We start from the raw sequence: 15,173 nt of genomic DNA, 5'->3' as shown, positions 1-15,173 counted from the left end.
CAAGTCACTCGAATGATCTGTTGTTACCAGGCGCCCATGATTCTTGACCAGAATCTAAGTCTTGGCATTCGAGATCCACAAGCGAGTCCCATAATGGAAACAAGGACCACCCTAGGCCGTAAGTAGCAGTGAGGTTCGTATAAAGTGCACGTTATATTTCAATTATAACTTTCACGTTATAGGTGTATACACACAACGAATTATTAATGTACTTAATAATTATATATGTGATAGTATAACTTAGTGTAATTAAGGTGTTACCATATAGATAAGTTTACAAGTTATAGTATTACTATATAATATTATCACTTTATTTATTATCTTATATTATTATATTTTAAATGAATTAGATAACTTTTAATCCTTCCAACTTTAATCTTATTTAAATTACAACCTATGTGATTGTAAATTTATCATTATCACCTTATCATATCAATCTCTTAATTATATCTTAATCTTAATACTTATCATGTTCATAAACTAAATCGTATTAATATACTTATGATCATGTTTTATTATCAACATCAAATCCCTAATATCTTGATACTTAGATCATAATCATATTCATAATCTTTTATATTAGTTAAACTCATATCATGTTTATAACCTCATAATCATAATCATAATCCCGCATTCATAAACGTACTTATAACTTCATCGTATTATATTCATTATATAATTGTTTTCATATTAATCTAATCTCATAATCATACTTACATAATATATTCATATTAATATCATAGTTTATATTAACTTCATACTCATTTTATTGTTATTAACTTTATAATCAAATCATAACTTTATTAATATCAATTTCATTGCTTTTAAGTTCTAAGATGATATTAATATTCATAATAATAAGTATAATTTATATGGTTGAGTTTAGTTTGTTACCTTAGATTAAAGAACGAATAAAATCGAGAAAACGGGTGTTCTTGGCTTCGGTTTGTAGCAGCAGAAACCAAACAGATTTGTAGCAACAAAGTCGACCAAATCCCTTTGGGTTTGGTCTTGGTCTCAGCAACAGAAAACCAACAGAAGCAGCCCTTGATCAGCCTCGGTTTTGGGCTGGAATTCGAACAGTAAAGCAGCAGCAACAAGCTGCAAATTGTGGCGGTTTACAGCAGTGAAACATGAGTTGCAGGGGCTGTTTTTGGGTGGCGAACAACTACAGAAAAACAGCAAGAAACCCGCAATAAAAAGGTGGAAAACCGAGTGGGTTTCGGGTTGGTTTTGGGACGCAGGACAGCAGCAAAAGAATCGCAAGTTGGGGGCTGTTTGGTGGCAATTTGTAGCAGCAAAAAGCTACTGATCGATGGCGGATGTGGGCTACAAATTGCAGCAGATCGCAGGTGGTGGTGGTGTGGTTTTTGGGCTATTTTGGGTCACACAATACAGCAGGAAAACAACAGCAAAAAAACACAGCTAAACCAGTAATTTGTGGACTGTTTTGGATCACGAATTGCAACAGGAAAAGGTGGTGATGTTCGACTGAAATCAACAACAGGAAGTGGCAGTTTAAGTGGCTGTGATGGGTGGGGTTTGAAGTCGAAAAGAGGGCTGTAACAGGTGGCGAATTACAGCTGCAAATAGCAGCCTGTTGTGGCTCGAAAAAGGCAGCAGAAAATGGTAGCAGGATGTTGACTAAAGGGGATGTTTTGGATGGTTTATGAGTCGATGGTGGTGGACAATTGGCTGCAGTAAAATAGTCGACCAAAGCAAACAAAAAGGAGAAGGTTTTGTGGGTTTATTTGTGATGAACGTTATGAGAAAACAAGAGGCTTTTTATAGAGTGGGTTTTAGAGTCCTAATAACATTAAAATTACTTAGAGAGAAAGGATTAAGATCAAGCATTAGATTAGGATTAGGATCAAGGAGTTGTGATTAGTTTAGGACTTGTTTATTTGATTTAGATTAGGAGTTCAAACTTAGCATTTATATTTTAATTACATTTTTTTTTTTTATTATTACTATTTTTATAAGCCGCCATTTTTTATGTATTAATATTATTATTATTATTATTATTATTATTATTATTATTATTATTATTATTATTATTATTAATAATAATATTATTATTATTATTATTATTATTATTATTATTATTATATATATATATATATATATATATATATATATATATATATATATATATATATATATATATATATATATATATATATATATATATATATATATATATATATATATATATATATATTCGGCAAAAAAATATATATATACTTTTATGTACATATTTTTTTTCACAATTATCTTAATTAGATTAAATATATTTTATATATATTTAAATGTATTCTTACTCTTTTTAACTTAGTCCCCAACCTTTATTAAATTTTATTTATCTCCCAAAAGTTTTACATTTATAAGAAATGTCACATTTATTTATTACTTATAGATAGTTATTAAGTACAGATAAACATAAACCTTAATTTAACAGAGAGTGTCGACTAAAAGTTTACTATTTGGTCAACGTTTTGTCAAATCAAGTTTACGAGCACACAAAACCCTAAGGTCATAAAGTAAAATAAGAATGGAAAAATGAGAGTAGTTATACTGCCTACGTTAACTGCACCTATAAATGGTGAAATTTTATATCCTTATGTCTTAATTGCAAATGAAGCTTTTGGATCAGTGTTGGTTGCAGAATGTGAAAAAACATAAAAGCCAATTTATTTTGTAAGTAAGGCACTCGCGAGAAGTGAAATTAACTATGTGCCAATGGAGAAATTTGTATGCGCATTACTCTTAACTTTAAGAAGATTGCGGGGGTATTTTCAAGGGCTACCTATTCATGTTTTAACTGATTTGCCAGTTAAACATGTCCTAAATAAGCCCGAAATATCTGGAAGGCTTGCTAAGTGGGCAATTGAGTTGGGATCTTATGAAATAACTTACCTTCCGCGAACTTCTATGAAAGGGCAAGTTCTCGCGGATTATCTGTCAGAAATGATGGGCGAATTGGAAGTAATCCATGAAAGAACAACGTTGAAACCTGTACAAGGTGAAACATGAGATTTATTTACATATGGTGCATCATGCACAGAAGGCGCTGGCGCAGGATTAGTTTTAACAAGTCCAAGTGGCGAGGAACATACGTACGCGTTGCGTTTCAACTTTGATGTTACAAATAATGAAGCTGAGTATGAAGCGCTACTCGCTGGATTAAACATTGTGCATAAAATGAATATCACTAAGTTACGTGCATATGTTAATTCACAGTTAGTTTCAAATCAGTTTAATGGCTCATTTGACGCGCATGAACTTTCTATGCATAAGTATTTGAAATTGTTAAAGGAGGCTGCAGAAAAGTTTGAGCATTTTGAGCTTGCGCAATTTTCAAGAAGTAAAAACAAAAAAGCAGATGGACTAAGCAAACTAGCATCTTTAATTTTTTCGCATTTTCAAAGGCAAGTTTGGGTGGAAGAATTATCGAACAAAGCAATTGATGGCGGATTAATTTTTGCGGCTATTGAGGAAGCGCAGCCAAATTGGATGAATCCTATTATTGAAAATCTACGCAATAATACGCTGCCAGAAGATAAAAATCAAACAAGATTAGTGCGCATGAGATCACCTATGTATATCACTGAAAATGACATCTTGTACCTCAAATCTTACTACGGGCCACTAATGCGATGTGTTGGGCCAGCAGAGGCAGAGATGATCATTAAAGAAGTACATAATGGTTCTTGTTCACTGCATTCTGGTTACAAAACTATTGCGTCAAAAATTATGTGGATGGGTTACTTTTGGCCAACCCTATATCGCGATGTGGCAAAAATAGTAAAAAGATGCAAAAGTTAGCAAAGGCATGCACCGCAGAACAGAAAATCAAGGCATGACATGATTCGAGTAAATTCGCCATGTCCATTTTACAAATGGGCGATCGATATTGTAGGGCTATTTCCTGCGGGAGCAGGAAATGTAAAATTCCTGATTGTAGCAATTGATTATTTCACCAAGTGGGTGAAAGAAAAAGCATTGCGCACAATTACAGCAGTGCAAGTGCGAAATTTTGTACGGGAATATATCATTTGCCGATTTGCATTCCTCGCGAAATTGTAAGTGATAACGGGGCACAGATAGCGAAATATCCCTTTAAATTTTGGTGCGTTGAAATGGACATTGTGCAAAAATTTACTTCAGTTGCACACCTGCAAGCTAATGGGTTGTGCGAAGTTACTAACCGCGACATTATAGCGGCATTAAAAAGCGCTTAAATGAAAAACGCACTGGATGGGTTGATGAACTATCCAATGTGCTATGGGCACATCGCACAACATTTAAAAGGAGTACTGGCGAAATACCCTTTAGTCTTGTGTATGGCTCGGAGGCAATGATTCCCGCCGAAATCCTAGTGCCAACACATAGGGTTGCCAATTTTGATGAATCTGCGAATAATGACACTTTATGCGAAAATTAAAATTTTATGAAAGAACGCAGATTGATGGCTGCGATAAAAGAAGCGAATAACAAGCAACAGATTGCGAAATATTATAACAAAAAGGTGTGTGCTTTAGCCTTCGATGTAGGCGAGTGGGTTTTGCGTAAAAATGAAGCAAGTCGCGCAGAAAATGTTGGTAAATTGGGACCCAAATGGGAAGGTCCCTACCAAAAAATAGCAATTAACGCGGTTGGTTCTTACAAGTTCGCTGATCGAACATAAATATGCTCAAATAGCAAAGTTAAAGTTGAGTGCATGAGGGAGTGTTTAAGAACGTTTATAGTTTTGATCTCCGGTCCGGTTTACCGTGAATAACCTTTATTGAGATGAGGATCTACGAAAGGGTGATCAAAACTACGTTCACCATTGATCGCAGTTGCCGCAACAATAGCCATTAAAGGTGGTTGCATAGGGTTTATGTTCGTGGAACATACCTGTTACTGTAAGAGTGTTTTCTGGATGCAATCTTAATTTCGAGTAATACAGAAACGTTGTGTTGAGTGAAGGAGGTTAGGGTTGTATTTATAATGAAACCCTAACCCTAGATTACCTCATATTTAGGTTCTAGATCCTACCGAATAACAACCATAAATAACGGGTTTATAGTTGGAAAAGGATCACGTTTAATTATGGATAAAATCATACTGATTGCTTTCGTGTACGCTAAGCAATACCCGCATGCGCACCTCCTAATTAGATGTTCTGGCAATATTCAGGACGTGTGCGCTGCATGTGATACGCACGAGCTCCATGCGTGCAGGTACGTGTATCATTATTCGCATACATTGAAGGAAGAATCATCCCTAATGCATGGCATGCTACGCTGTTAAGAAGATATCACGCATAGGTTGTTAATAGCGCAATGATTTTCGCGCAGAAAAACTCAGAAATATTGTAATTCTATAGGCATAAATGTATATGCAATTCTTTAAATAAATGATACATGTTTTACTTCATTGTGAATGACAAATATTTTGTTTGAAGTTTAACTATGTTATTTAAAAAATGGTTAAAGTCCATACAAGCAAGTGAACACGCAGTAATTATAATAGGGAAGGAAAAGCCCTCTATAGTGGACAAAGATTATAATTGAAGTGTAGGCGAAATGATGGAACTTATACATATTATCTACCTAAGTTGTGAATTTGCCCAACTTAGATGCTTCGCAATAACACGTTTTGAAATGTCCCGTTCTTATTGATTAAAAACGTTCCATATTAATTGATTTCTTTGCGAGGTTTTGACCTCTATATGAGACGTTTTTCAAAGACTGCATTCATTTTAAAACAAACCATAACCTTTATTTCATCAATAAAGGTTTAAAAAGCTTTACGTAGATTATCAAATAATGATAATCTAAAATATCCTGTTTACACACGACCATTACATAATGGTTTACAATACAAATATGTTACAACAAAATAAGTTTCTTGAATGCAGTTTTTACACAATATCATACAAGCATGGACTCCAAATCTCGTCCTTATTTAAGTATGCGACAGCGGAAGCTCTTAATAATCACCTGAGAATAAACATGCTTAAAACGTCAACAAAAATGTTGGTGAGTTATAGGTTTAACCTATATATATCAAATCATAATAATAGACCACAAGATTTCATATTTCAATACACATCCCATACATAGAGATAAAAATCATTCATATGGTGAACACCTGGTAACCGACATTAACAAGATGCATATATAAGAATATCCCCATCATTCCGGGACACCCTTCGGATATGATATAAATTTCGAAGTACTAAAGCATCCGGTACTTTGGATGGGGCTTGTTAGGCCCAATAGATCTATCTTTAGGATTCGCGTCAATTAGGGTGTCTGTTCCCTAATTCTTAGATTACCAGACTTAATAAAAAGGGGCATATTCGATTTTGATAATTCAACCATAGAATGTAGTTTCACGTACTTGTGTCTATTTTGTAAATCATTTATAAAACCTGCATGTATTCTCATCCCAAAAATATTAGATTTTAAAAGTGGGACTATAACTCACTTTCACAGATTTTTTACTTCGTCGGGAAGTAAGACTTGGCCACTGGTTGATTCACGAACCTATAACAATATATACATATATATCAAAGTATGTTCAAAATATATTTACAACACTTTTAATATATTTTGATGTTTTAAGTTTATTAAGTCAGCTGTCCTCGTTAGTAACCTACAACTAGTTGTCCACAGTTAGATGTACAAAAATAAATCGATAAATATTATCTTGAATCAATCCACGACCCAGTGTATACGTATCTCAGTATTGATCACAACTCAAACTATATATATTTTGGAATCAACCTCAACCCTGTATAGCTAACTCCAACATTCACATATAGAGTGTCTATGGTTGTTCCGAAATATATATAGATGTGTCGACATGATAGGTCGAAACATTGTATACGTGTCTATGGTATCTCAAGATTACATAATATACAATACAAGTTGATTAAGTTATGGTTGGAATAGATTTGTTACCAATTTTCACGTAGCTAAAATGAGAAAAATTATCCAATTTTGTTTTACCCATAACTTCTTCATTTTAAATCCGTTTTGAGTGAATCAAATTGCTATGGTTTCATATTGAACTATATTTTATGAATCTAAACAGAAAAAGTATAGGTTTATAGTCGGAAAAATAAGTTACAAGTCGTTTTTGTAAAGGTAGTCATTTCAGTCGAAAGAACGACGTCTAGATGACCATTTTAGAAAACATACTTCCACTTTGAGTTTAACCATAATTTTTGGATATAGTTTCATGTTCATAATAAAAATCATTTTCTCAGAATAACAACTTTTAAATCAAAGTTTATCATAGTTTTTAATTAACTAACCCAAAACAGCCCGCGGTGTTACTACGACGGCGTAAATCCGGTTTTACGGTGTTTTTCGTGTTTCCAGGTTTTAAATCATTAAGTTAGCATATCATATAGATATAGAACATGTGTTTAGTTGATTTTAAAAGTCAAGTTAGAAGGATTAACTTTTGTTTGCGAACAAGTTTAGAATTAACTAAACTATGTTCTAGTGATTACAAGTTTAAACCTTCGAATAAGATAGCTTTATATGTATGAATCGAATGATGTTATGAACATCATTACTACCTTAATTTCCTTGGATAAACCTACTGGAAAAGAGAAAAATGGATCTAGCTTCAATGGATCCTTGGATGGCTCGAAGTTCTTGAAGCAGAATCATGACACGAAAACAAGTTCAAGTAAGATCATCACTTGAAATAAGATTGTTATAGTTATAGAAATTGAACCAAAGTTTGAATATGATTATTACCTTGTATTAGAATGATAACCTACTGTAAGAAACAAAGATTTCTTGAGGTTGGATGATCACCTTACAAGATTGGAAGTGAGCTAGCAAACTTGAAAGTATTCTTGATTTTATGAAACTAGAACTTTTGGAATTTATGAAGAACACTTAGAACTTGAAGATAGAACTTGAGAGAGATCAATTAGATGAAGAAAATTGAAGAATGAAAGTGTTTGTAGGTGTTTTTGGTCGTTGGTGTATGGATTAGATATAAAGGATATGTAATTTTGTTTTCATGTAAATAAGTCATGAATGATTACTCATATTTTTGTAATTTTATGAGATATTTCATGCTAGTTGCCAAATGATGGTTCCCACATGTGTTAGGTGACTCACATGGGCTGCTAAGAGCTGATCATTGGAGTGTATATACCAATAGTACATACATCTAAAAGCTGTGTATTGTACGAGTACGAATACGGGTGCATACGAGTAGAATTGTTGATGAAACTGAACGAGGATGTAATTGTAAGCATTTTTGTTAAGTAGAAGTATTTTGATAAGTGTATTGAAGTCTTTCAAAAGTGTATAAATACATATTAAAACACTACATGTATATATATTTTAACTGAGTCGTTAAGTCATCGTTAGTCGTTACATGTAAGTGTTGTTTTGAAACCTTTAGGTTAACGATCTTGTTAAATGTTGTTAACCCAATGTTTATAATATCAAATGAGATTTTAAATTATTATATTATCATGATATTATCATGTATGAATATCTCTTAATATGATATATATATATACATTAAATGTCTTTACAACGATAATCGTTACATATATGTCTCGTTTAAAAATCATTAAGTTAGTAGTCTTGTTTTTACATATGTAGTTCATTGTTAATATACTTTGTGATATGTTTTCTTATCATAGTATCATGTTAACTATATATATATATATCCATATATATGTCATCATATAGTTTTTACAAGTTTTAACGTTCGTGAATCACCGATCAACTTGGGTGGTCAATTGTCTATATGAAACATATTTCAATTAATCAAGTCTTAACAAGTTTGATTGCTTAACATGTTGGAAACATTTAATCATTTAAATATCAATCTCAATTAATATATATAAACATGGAAAAGTTCGGGTCACTACAGTACCTACCCGTTAAATAAATTTCGTCCCGAAATTTTAAGCTGTTGAAGGTGTTGACGAATCTTCTGAAAATAGATGCGGGTATTTCTTCTTCATCTGATCTTCACGCTCCCAGGTGAACTCGGGTCCTCTACGAGCATTCCATCGAACCTTAACAATTGGTATCTTGTTTTGCTTAAGTCTTTTAACCTCACGATCCATTATTTCGACGGGTTCTTCGATGAATTGAAGTTTTTCGTTGATTTGGATTTCATCTAATGGAATAGTGAGATCTTCTTTAGCAAAACATTTCTTTAAATTCGAGACGTGGAAAGTGTTATGTACAGCCGCGAGTTGTTGAGGTAACTCTAGTCGGTAAGCTACTGGTCCGACACGATCAATAATCTTGAATGGTCCAATATACCTTGGATTTAATTTCCCTCGTTTACCAAATCGAACAACGCCTTTCCAAGGTGCAACTTTAAGCATGACCATCTCTCCAATTTCAAATTCTATATCTTTTCTTTTAATGTCAGCGTAGCTCTTTTGTCGACTTTGGGCGGTTTTCAACCGTTGTTGAATTTGGATGATCTTCTCGGTAGTTTCTTGTATAATCTCCGGACCCGTAATCTGTCTATCCCCCACTTCACTCCAACAAATCGGAGACCTGCACTTTCTACCATAAAGTGCTTCAAACGGCGCCATCTCAATGCTTGAATGGTAGCTGTTGTTGTAGGAAAATTCTGCTAACGGTAGATGTCGATCCCAACTGTTTCCGAAATCAATAACACATGCTCGTAGCATGTCTTCAAGCGTTTGTATCGTCCTTTCGCTCTGCCCATCAGTTTGTGGATGATAGGCAGTACTCATGTCTAGACGAGTTCCTAATGCTTGCTGTAATGTCTGCCAGAATCTTGAAATAAATCTGCCATCCCTATCAGAGATAATAGAGATTGGTATTCCATGTCTGGAGACGACTTCCTTCAAATACAGTCGTGCTAACTTCTCCATCTTGTCATCTTCTCTTATTGGTAGGAAGTGTGCTGATTTGGTGAGACGATCAACTATTACCCAAATAGTATCAAAACCACTTGCAGTCCTTGGCAATTTAGTGATGAAATCCATGGTAATGTTTTCCCATTTCCATTCTGGGATTTCGGGTTGTTGAAGTAGACCTGATGGTTTCTGATGCTCAGCTTTGACCTTAGAACACGTCAAACATTCTCCTACGTATTTAGCAACATCGGCTTTCATACCCGGCCACCAAAAATGTTTCTTGAGATCCTTGTACATCTTCCCCGTTCCAGGATGTATTGAGTATCTGGTTTTATGAGCTTCTCTAAGTACCATTTCTCTCATATCTCCAAATTTTGGTACCCAAATCCTTTCAGCCCTATACCGGGTTCCGTCTTCCCGAATATTAAGATGCTTCTCCGATCCTTTGGGTATTTCATCCTTTAAATTTCCCTCTTTTAAAACTCCTTGTTGCGCCTCCTTTATTTGAGTAGTAATGTTATTATGAATCATTATATTCATAGATTTTACTCGAATGGGTTCTCTGTCCTTCCTGCTCAAGGCATCGGCTACCACATTTGCCTTCCCCGGGTGGTAACGAATCTCAAAGTCGTAATCATTCAATAATTCAATCCACCTACGCTGCCTCATATTCAGTTGTTTCTGATTAAATATGTGTTGAAGACTTTTGTGGTCAGTATATATAATACTTTTGACCCCATATAAGTAGTGCCTCCAAGTCTTTAATGCAAAAACAACAGCGCCTAATTCCAAATCATGCGTCGTATAATTTTGTTCGTGAATCTTCAATTGTCTAGACGCATAAGCAATCACCTTCGTTCGTTGCATTAATACACAACCGAGACCTTGCTTTGATGCATCACAATAAATCACAAAATCATCATTCCCTTCAGGCAATGACAATATAGGTGCCGTAGTTAGCTTTTTCTTCAATAACTGAAACGCTTTCTCTTGTTCATCATTCCATTCAAATTTCTTCCCTTTATGCGTTAATGCAGTCAAGGGTTTTGCTATTCTGGAAAAGTCTTGGATGAACCTTCTGTAGTAACCAGCTAGTCCTAAAAACTGGCGTATGTGTTTCGGAGTTTTCGGGGTTTCCCACTTTTCAACAGTTTCTATCTTTGCCGGATCCACCTTAATACCTTCTTTGTTCACTATGTGACCGAGGAATTGAACTTCTTCCAACCAAAATGCACACTTTGAAAACTTAGCGTACAATTCTTCCTTCCTCAATACTTCTAACACCTTTCTCAAATGTTCACCGTGTTCTTGGTCATTCTTTGAGTAAATAAGTATGTCGTCAATGAAAACAATGACAAACTTGTCAAGGTATGGTCCACACACTCGGTTCATAAGGTCCATGAACACAGCTGGTGCATTAGTTAAACCAAACGGCATGACCATAAACTCGTAATGACCGTAACGTGTTCTGAAAGCAGTCTTTGGAATATCATCTTCTTTCACCCGCATTTGATGATACCCGGAACGTAAGTCAATCTTTGAATAAACAGACGAGCCTTGTAGTTGATCAAATAAGTCGTCGATTCTCGGTAGTGGGTAGCGGTTCTTGATGGTAAGTTTGTTCAACTCTCGGTAGTCGATACACAACCTGAATGTACCATCTTTCTTCTTGACAAACAAAACAGGAGCTCCCCACGGTGATGTGCTTGGTCGAATGAAACCACGCTCTAAAAGTTCTTGTAATTGGCTTTGCAGTTCTTTCATCTCGCTGGGTGCGAGTCTGTAAGGAGCACGAGCTATTGGTGCAGCTCCTGGTACAAGATCTATTTGAAATTCAACGGATCGATGTGGGGGTAATCCCGGTAATTCTTTCGGAAATACATCGGGAAATTCTTTTGCAATGGGAACATCATTGATGCTCTTTTCTTCAGTTTGTACTTTCTCGACGTGTGCTAGAACAGCATAGCAACCTTTTCTTATTAGTTTTTGTGCCTTCACATTACTAATAAGATGTAGCTTCGTGTTGCCCTTTTCTCCGTACACCATTAAGGGTTTTCCTTTTTCTCGTATAATGCGAATTGCATTTTTGTAACAAACGATCTCTGCTTTCACTTCTTTCAACCAGTCCATACCGATTATCACATCAAAACTCCCTAACTCTACTGGTATCAAATCAATCTTAAATGTTTCGCTAACCAGTTTAATTTCTCGATTCCGACATATATTATCTGCTGAAATTAATTTACCATTTGCTAATTCGAGTAAAAATTTACTATCCAAAGGCGTCAATGGACAACTTAATTTAGCACAAAAATCTCTACTCATATAGCTTCTATCCGCACCCGAATCAAATAAAACGTAAGCAGATTTATTGTCAATAAGAAACGTACCCGTAACAAGCTCCGGGTCTTCCTGTGCCTCTACCGCATTAATATTGAAAACTCTTCCACGGCCTTGTCCATTCGTGTTCTCTTGGTTCAGGCAATTTCTAATAATGTGGCCCGGTTTTCCACATTTATAACAAACTACATTGGCATAACTTGCTCCGACACTACTTGCTCCGCCATTACTCGTTCCGACACCATTTGTTCCTTTCGTTCTATTAACCCCTGGTCCGTAGACCTCACACTTCGCCGCGCTATGACCATTTCTTTTACACTTGTTGCAAAATTTGGTGCAGAACCCCGAGTGATTCTTTTCACACCTTTGGCATAGCTGCTTCTGATTGTTGTTGTTGTTGCGGTTATTATTGTTGTTGGGATGATTGTTGTAGTTGCTGTTGTTGTTGTTGTTGTTGTTGTTGTTGTTGGGCCGTTTGTTGTAGTTGCGATTGATGTTGCGATTGTTGGGATAATTGTTGCGATTATTGTTGTAATTGCTGTTGTTGTTGTATTGGTGATTCTTATCACCGTTTTCCTCCCACTTTCTTTTGACTTGCTTCACATTGGCCTCTTCAGCAGTCTGTTCTTTAATTCTTTCTTCAATCTGGTTCACTAGTTTGTGAGCCATTCTACATGCCTGTTGTATGGAGGCGGGCTCGTGTGAACTTATATCTTCTTGGATTCTTTCCGGTAATCCTTTCACAAACGCGTCGATCTTCTCTTCCTCATCTTCGAATGCTCCCGGACACAATAGGCACAATTCTGTGAATCGTCTTTCGTACGTGGTAATATCAAATCCTTGGGTTCGTAACCCTCTAAGTTCTGTCTTGAGCTTATTGACCTCGGTTCTGGGACGGTACTTCTCGTTCATCAAGTGCTTGAATGCTGACCACGGTAGTGCGTACGCATCATCTTGTCCCACTTGCTCTAGATAGGTATTCCACCATGTTAACGCAGAACCTGTGAAGGTATGCGTAGCGTACTTCACTTTGTCCTCTTCAGTACACTTACTTATGGCAAACACCGATTCAACCTTCTCGGTCCACCGTTTCAATCCGATCGGTCCTTCGGTTCCATCAAATTCCAAAGGTTTGCAGGCAGTGAATTCTTTGTAGGTGCATCCTACACGATTTCCTGTACTGCCAGATCCAAGGTTATTGTTGGTATGTAGCGCAGCCTGTACTGCGGCTATGTTTGAAGCTAGAAAAGTACGGAATTCCTCTTCATTCATATTCACGGTGTGTCGAGTAGTCGGTGCCATTTCCTTCAAAATAGTCAAATGGAACAAGTTAATCATACAGAATATTAAGAGTAGTTAATAGTATTTCATAGCAAAATATGAACTCATTTATAAAAGCTTTTTCTTCATATTAGCGTTTTATAAGTTTAAATTCGGGTAGTACCTACCCGTTAAGTTCATACTTAGTAGCTAATATACAATTCAACTACTACAATTCTATATGAAAAACTGATTATAATAATATTTCGCGTTCAAACTTTTATACAATATTTTACAAACTTACAATACCGCTTATTTTACATAAAGCATGAAATATAGCACACAATAACTTTGATACAAGATAGTTGTGAAGAAAATTCTAGCTAGTACACAAGTCGTTCAGCAAAGGCAATAAAGACACGTAATTCATACGTCCAGAAACAAGTCATGCATTCTGGTTTTACTAGGACTACTTCCCATCCTTGGTCTTGTGCAACATAACCGTTATGGCCATTGATAAGACAGCGTGTTGTAACGTCATCAAAGGGACGAGGGTTACGTAATGTCCAACAGTCCCGTAATAATCTAAAAACCTCATTTCTTACCCCAATTACCGACTCCGTCACTTGTGGAAACGTTTTGTTTAATAGTTGTAGCCCGATGTTCTTGTTCTCACTTTGGTGAGAAGCGAACATTACTAATCCGTAAGCATAACATGCTTCTTTATGTTGCATGTTAGCCGCTTTTTCTAAATCACGAAGTCCAATATTCGGATATATTGAGTCAAAATAATTTCTTAACCCGTTGCGTAAAATAGCATTTGGGTTCCCCGCAATATATGCGTCAAAGTAAACACATCGTAACTTATGGGTTTCCCAATGTGATATCCCCCATCTTTCAAACGAAAGTCTCTTATAAACCAAGACATTCTTGGAACGTTCTTCGAATGTCTTACAAACTGATCTCGCCTTAAATAGTTGTGCCGAAGAATTCTGGCCGACTCTAGACAAGATTTCATCAATCATGTCTCCGGGTAGGTCTCTTAAAATATTGGGTTGTCTATCCATTTTGTGTTTTTAAACTGTAAAATAGACAAGAGTTAGATTCATAAAAAAATACTTATTAATACAAGCAATTTTTACATATATCATAAAGCATAAGAACACTATATTACATATATTACACCACACGAATACAACTATCTTATTCCGACTCGCTCGTTTCTTCTTCTTCGGTTTTGGTTCGTTTTGACAAGTTTCTAGGGATATATGATGTTCCCCTAATACGAGCCGTCGTTGTCCACATTGGTTTAGAAAAACCTGGTGGTTTAGAGGTTCCCGGGTCATTGTTACAACTTAAGGACTTCGGGGGTTGACGATACATATAAAGTTCATCGGGGTTGGAATTAGATTTCTCTATTTTTATGCCCTTTCCCTTATTATTTTCTTTTGCCTTTTTAAATTCAGTTGGGGTAATTTCTATAACATCATCGGAATTCTCGTCGGAATCCGATTCATCGGAGAATTGGTAATCCTCCCAATATTTTGCTTCCTTGGCGGAAACACCATTGACCATAATTAACTTTGGTCGGTTGGTTGAGGATTTTCTTTTACTTAACCGTTTTATTATTTCCCCCACCGGTTCTATTTCTTCATCCGGTTCCGATTCTTCTTCCGGTTCCGATTCTTCTTCCGGT

General features: G+C 35.6%; 1 protein-coding gene across 1 annotated transcript; it reads left to right on the top strand.

The window, feature by feature from the left end:
* The first annotated feature begins 2,739 nt into the window (after positions 1 to 2,739).
* LOC139854405 (uncharacterized) lies at positions 2,740 to 4,444 on the top strand. Its single transcript, XM_071843710.1, has 4 exons — positions 2,740 to 3,022; positions 3,065 to 3,820; positions 3,920 to 4,026; positions 4,235 to 4,444. Exons 1-4 carry the CDS (start codon positions 2,740 to 2,742, stop codon positions 4,442 to 4,444), a joined length of 1,356 nt encoding a protein of 451 aa, XP_071699811.1.
* The last annotated feature ends 10,729 nt before the right edge of the window (positions 4,445 to 15,173 follow it).

Source organism: Rutidosis leptorrhynchoides, chromosome 6 (assembly GCF_046630445.1).
Source record: "Rutidosis leptorrhynchoides isolate AG116_Rl617_1_P2 chromosome 6, CSIRO_AGI_Rlap_v1, whole genome shotgun sequence".
Lineage (NCBI taxonomy): Eukaryota > Viridiplantae > Streptophyta > Magnoliopsida > Asterales > Asteraceae > Rutidosis > Rutidosis leptorrhynchoides.
The sequence above is the reverse complement of the archived record's forward strand: the minus strand, read 5'-3'. Positions and strand labels throughout refer to the sequence as shown.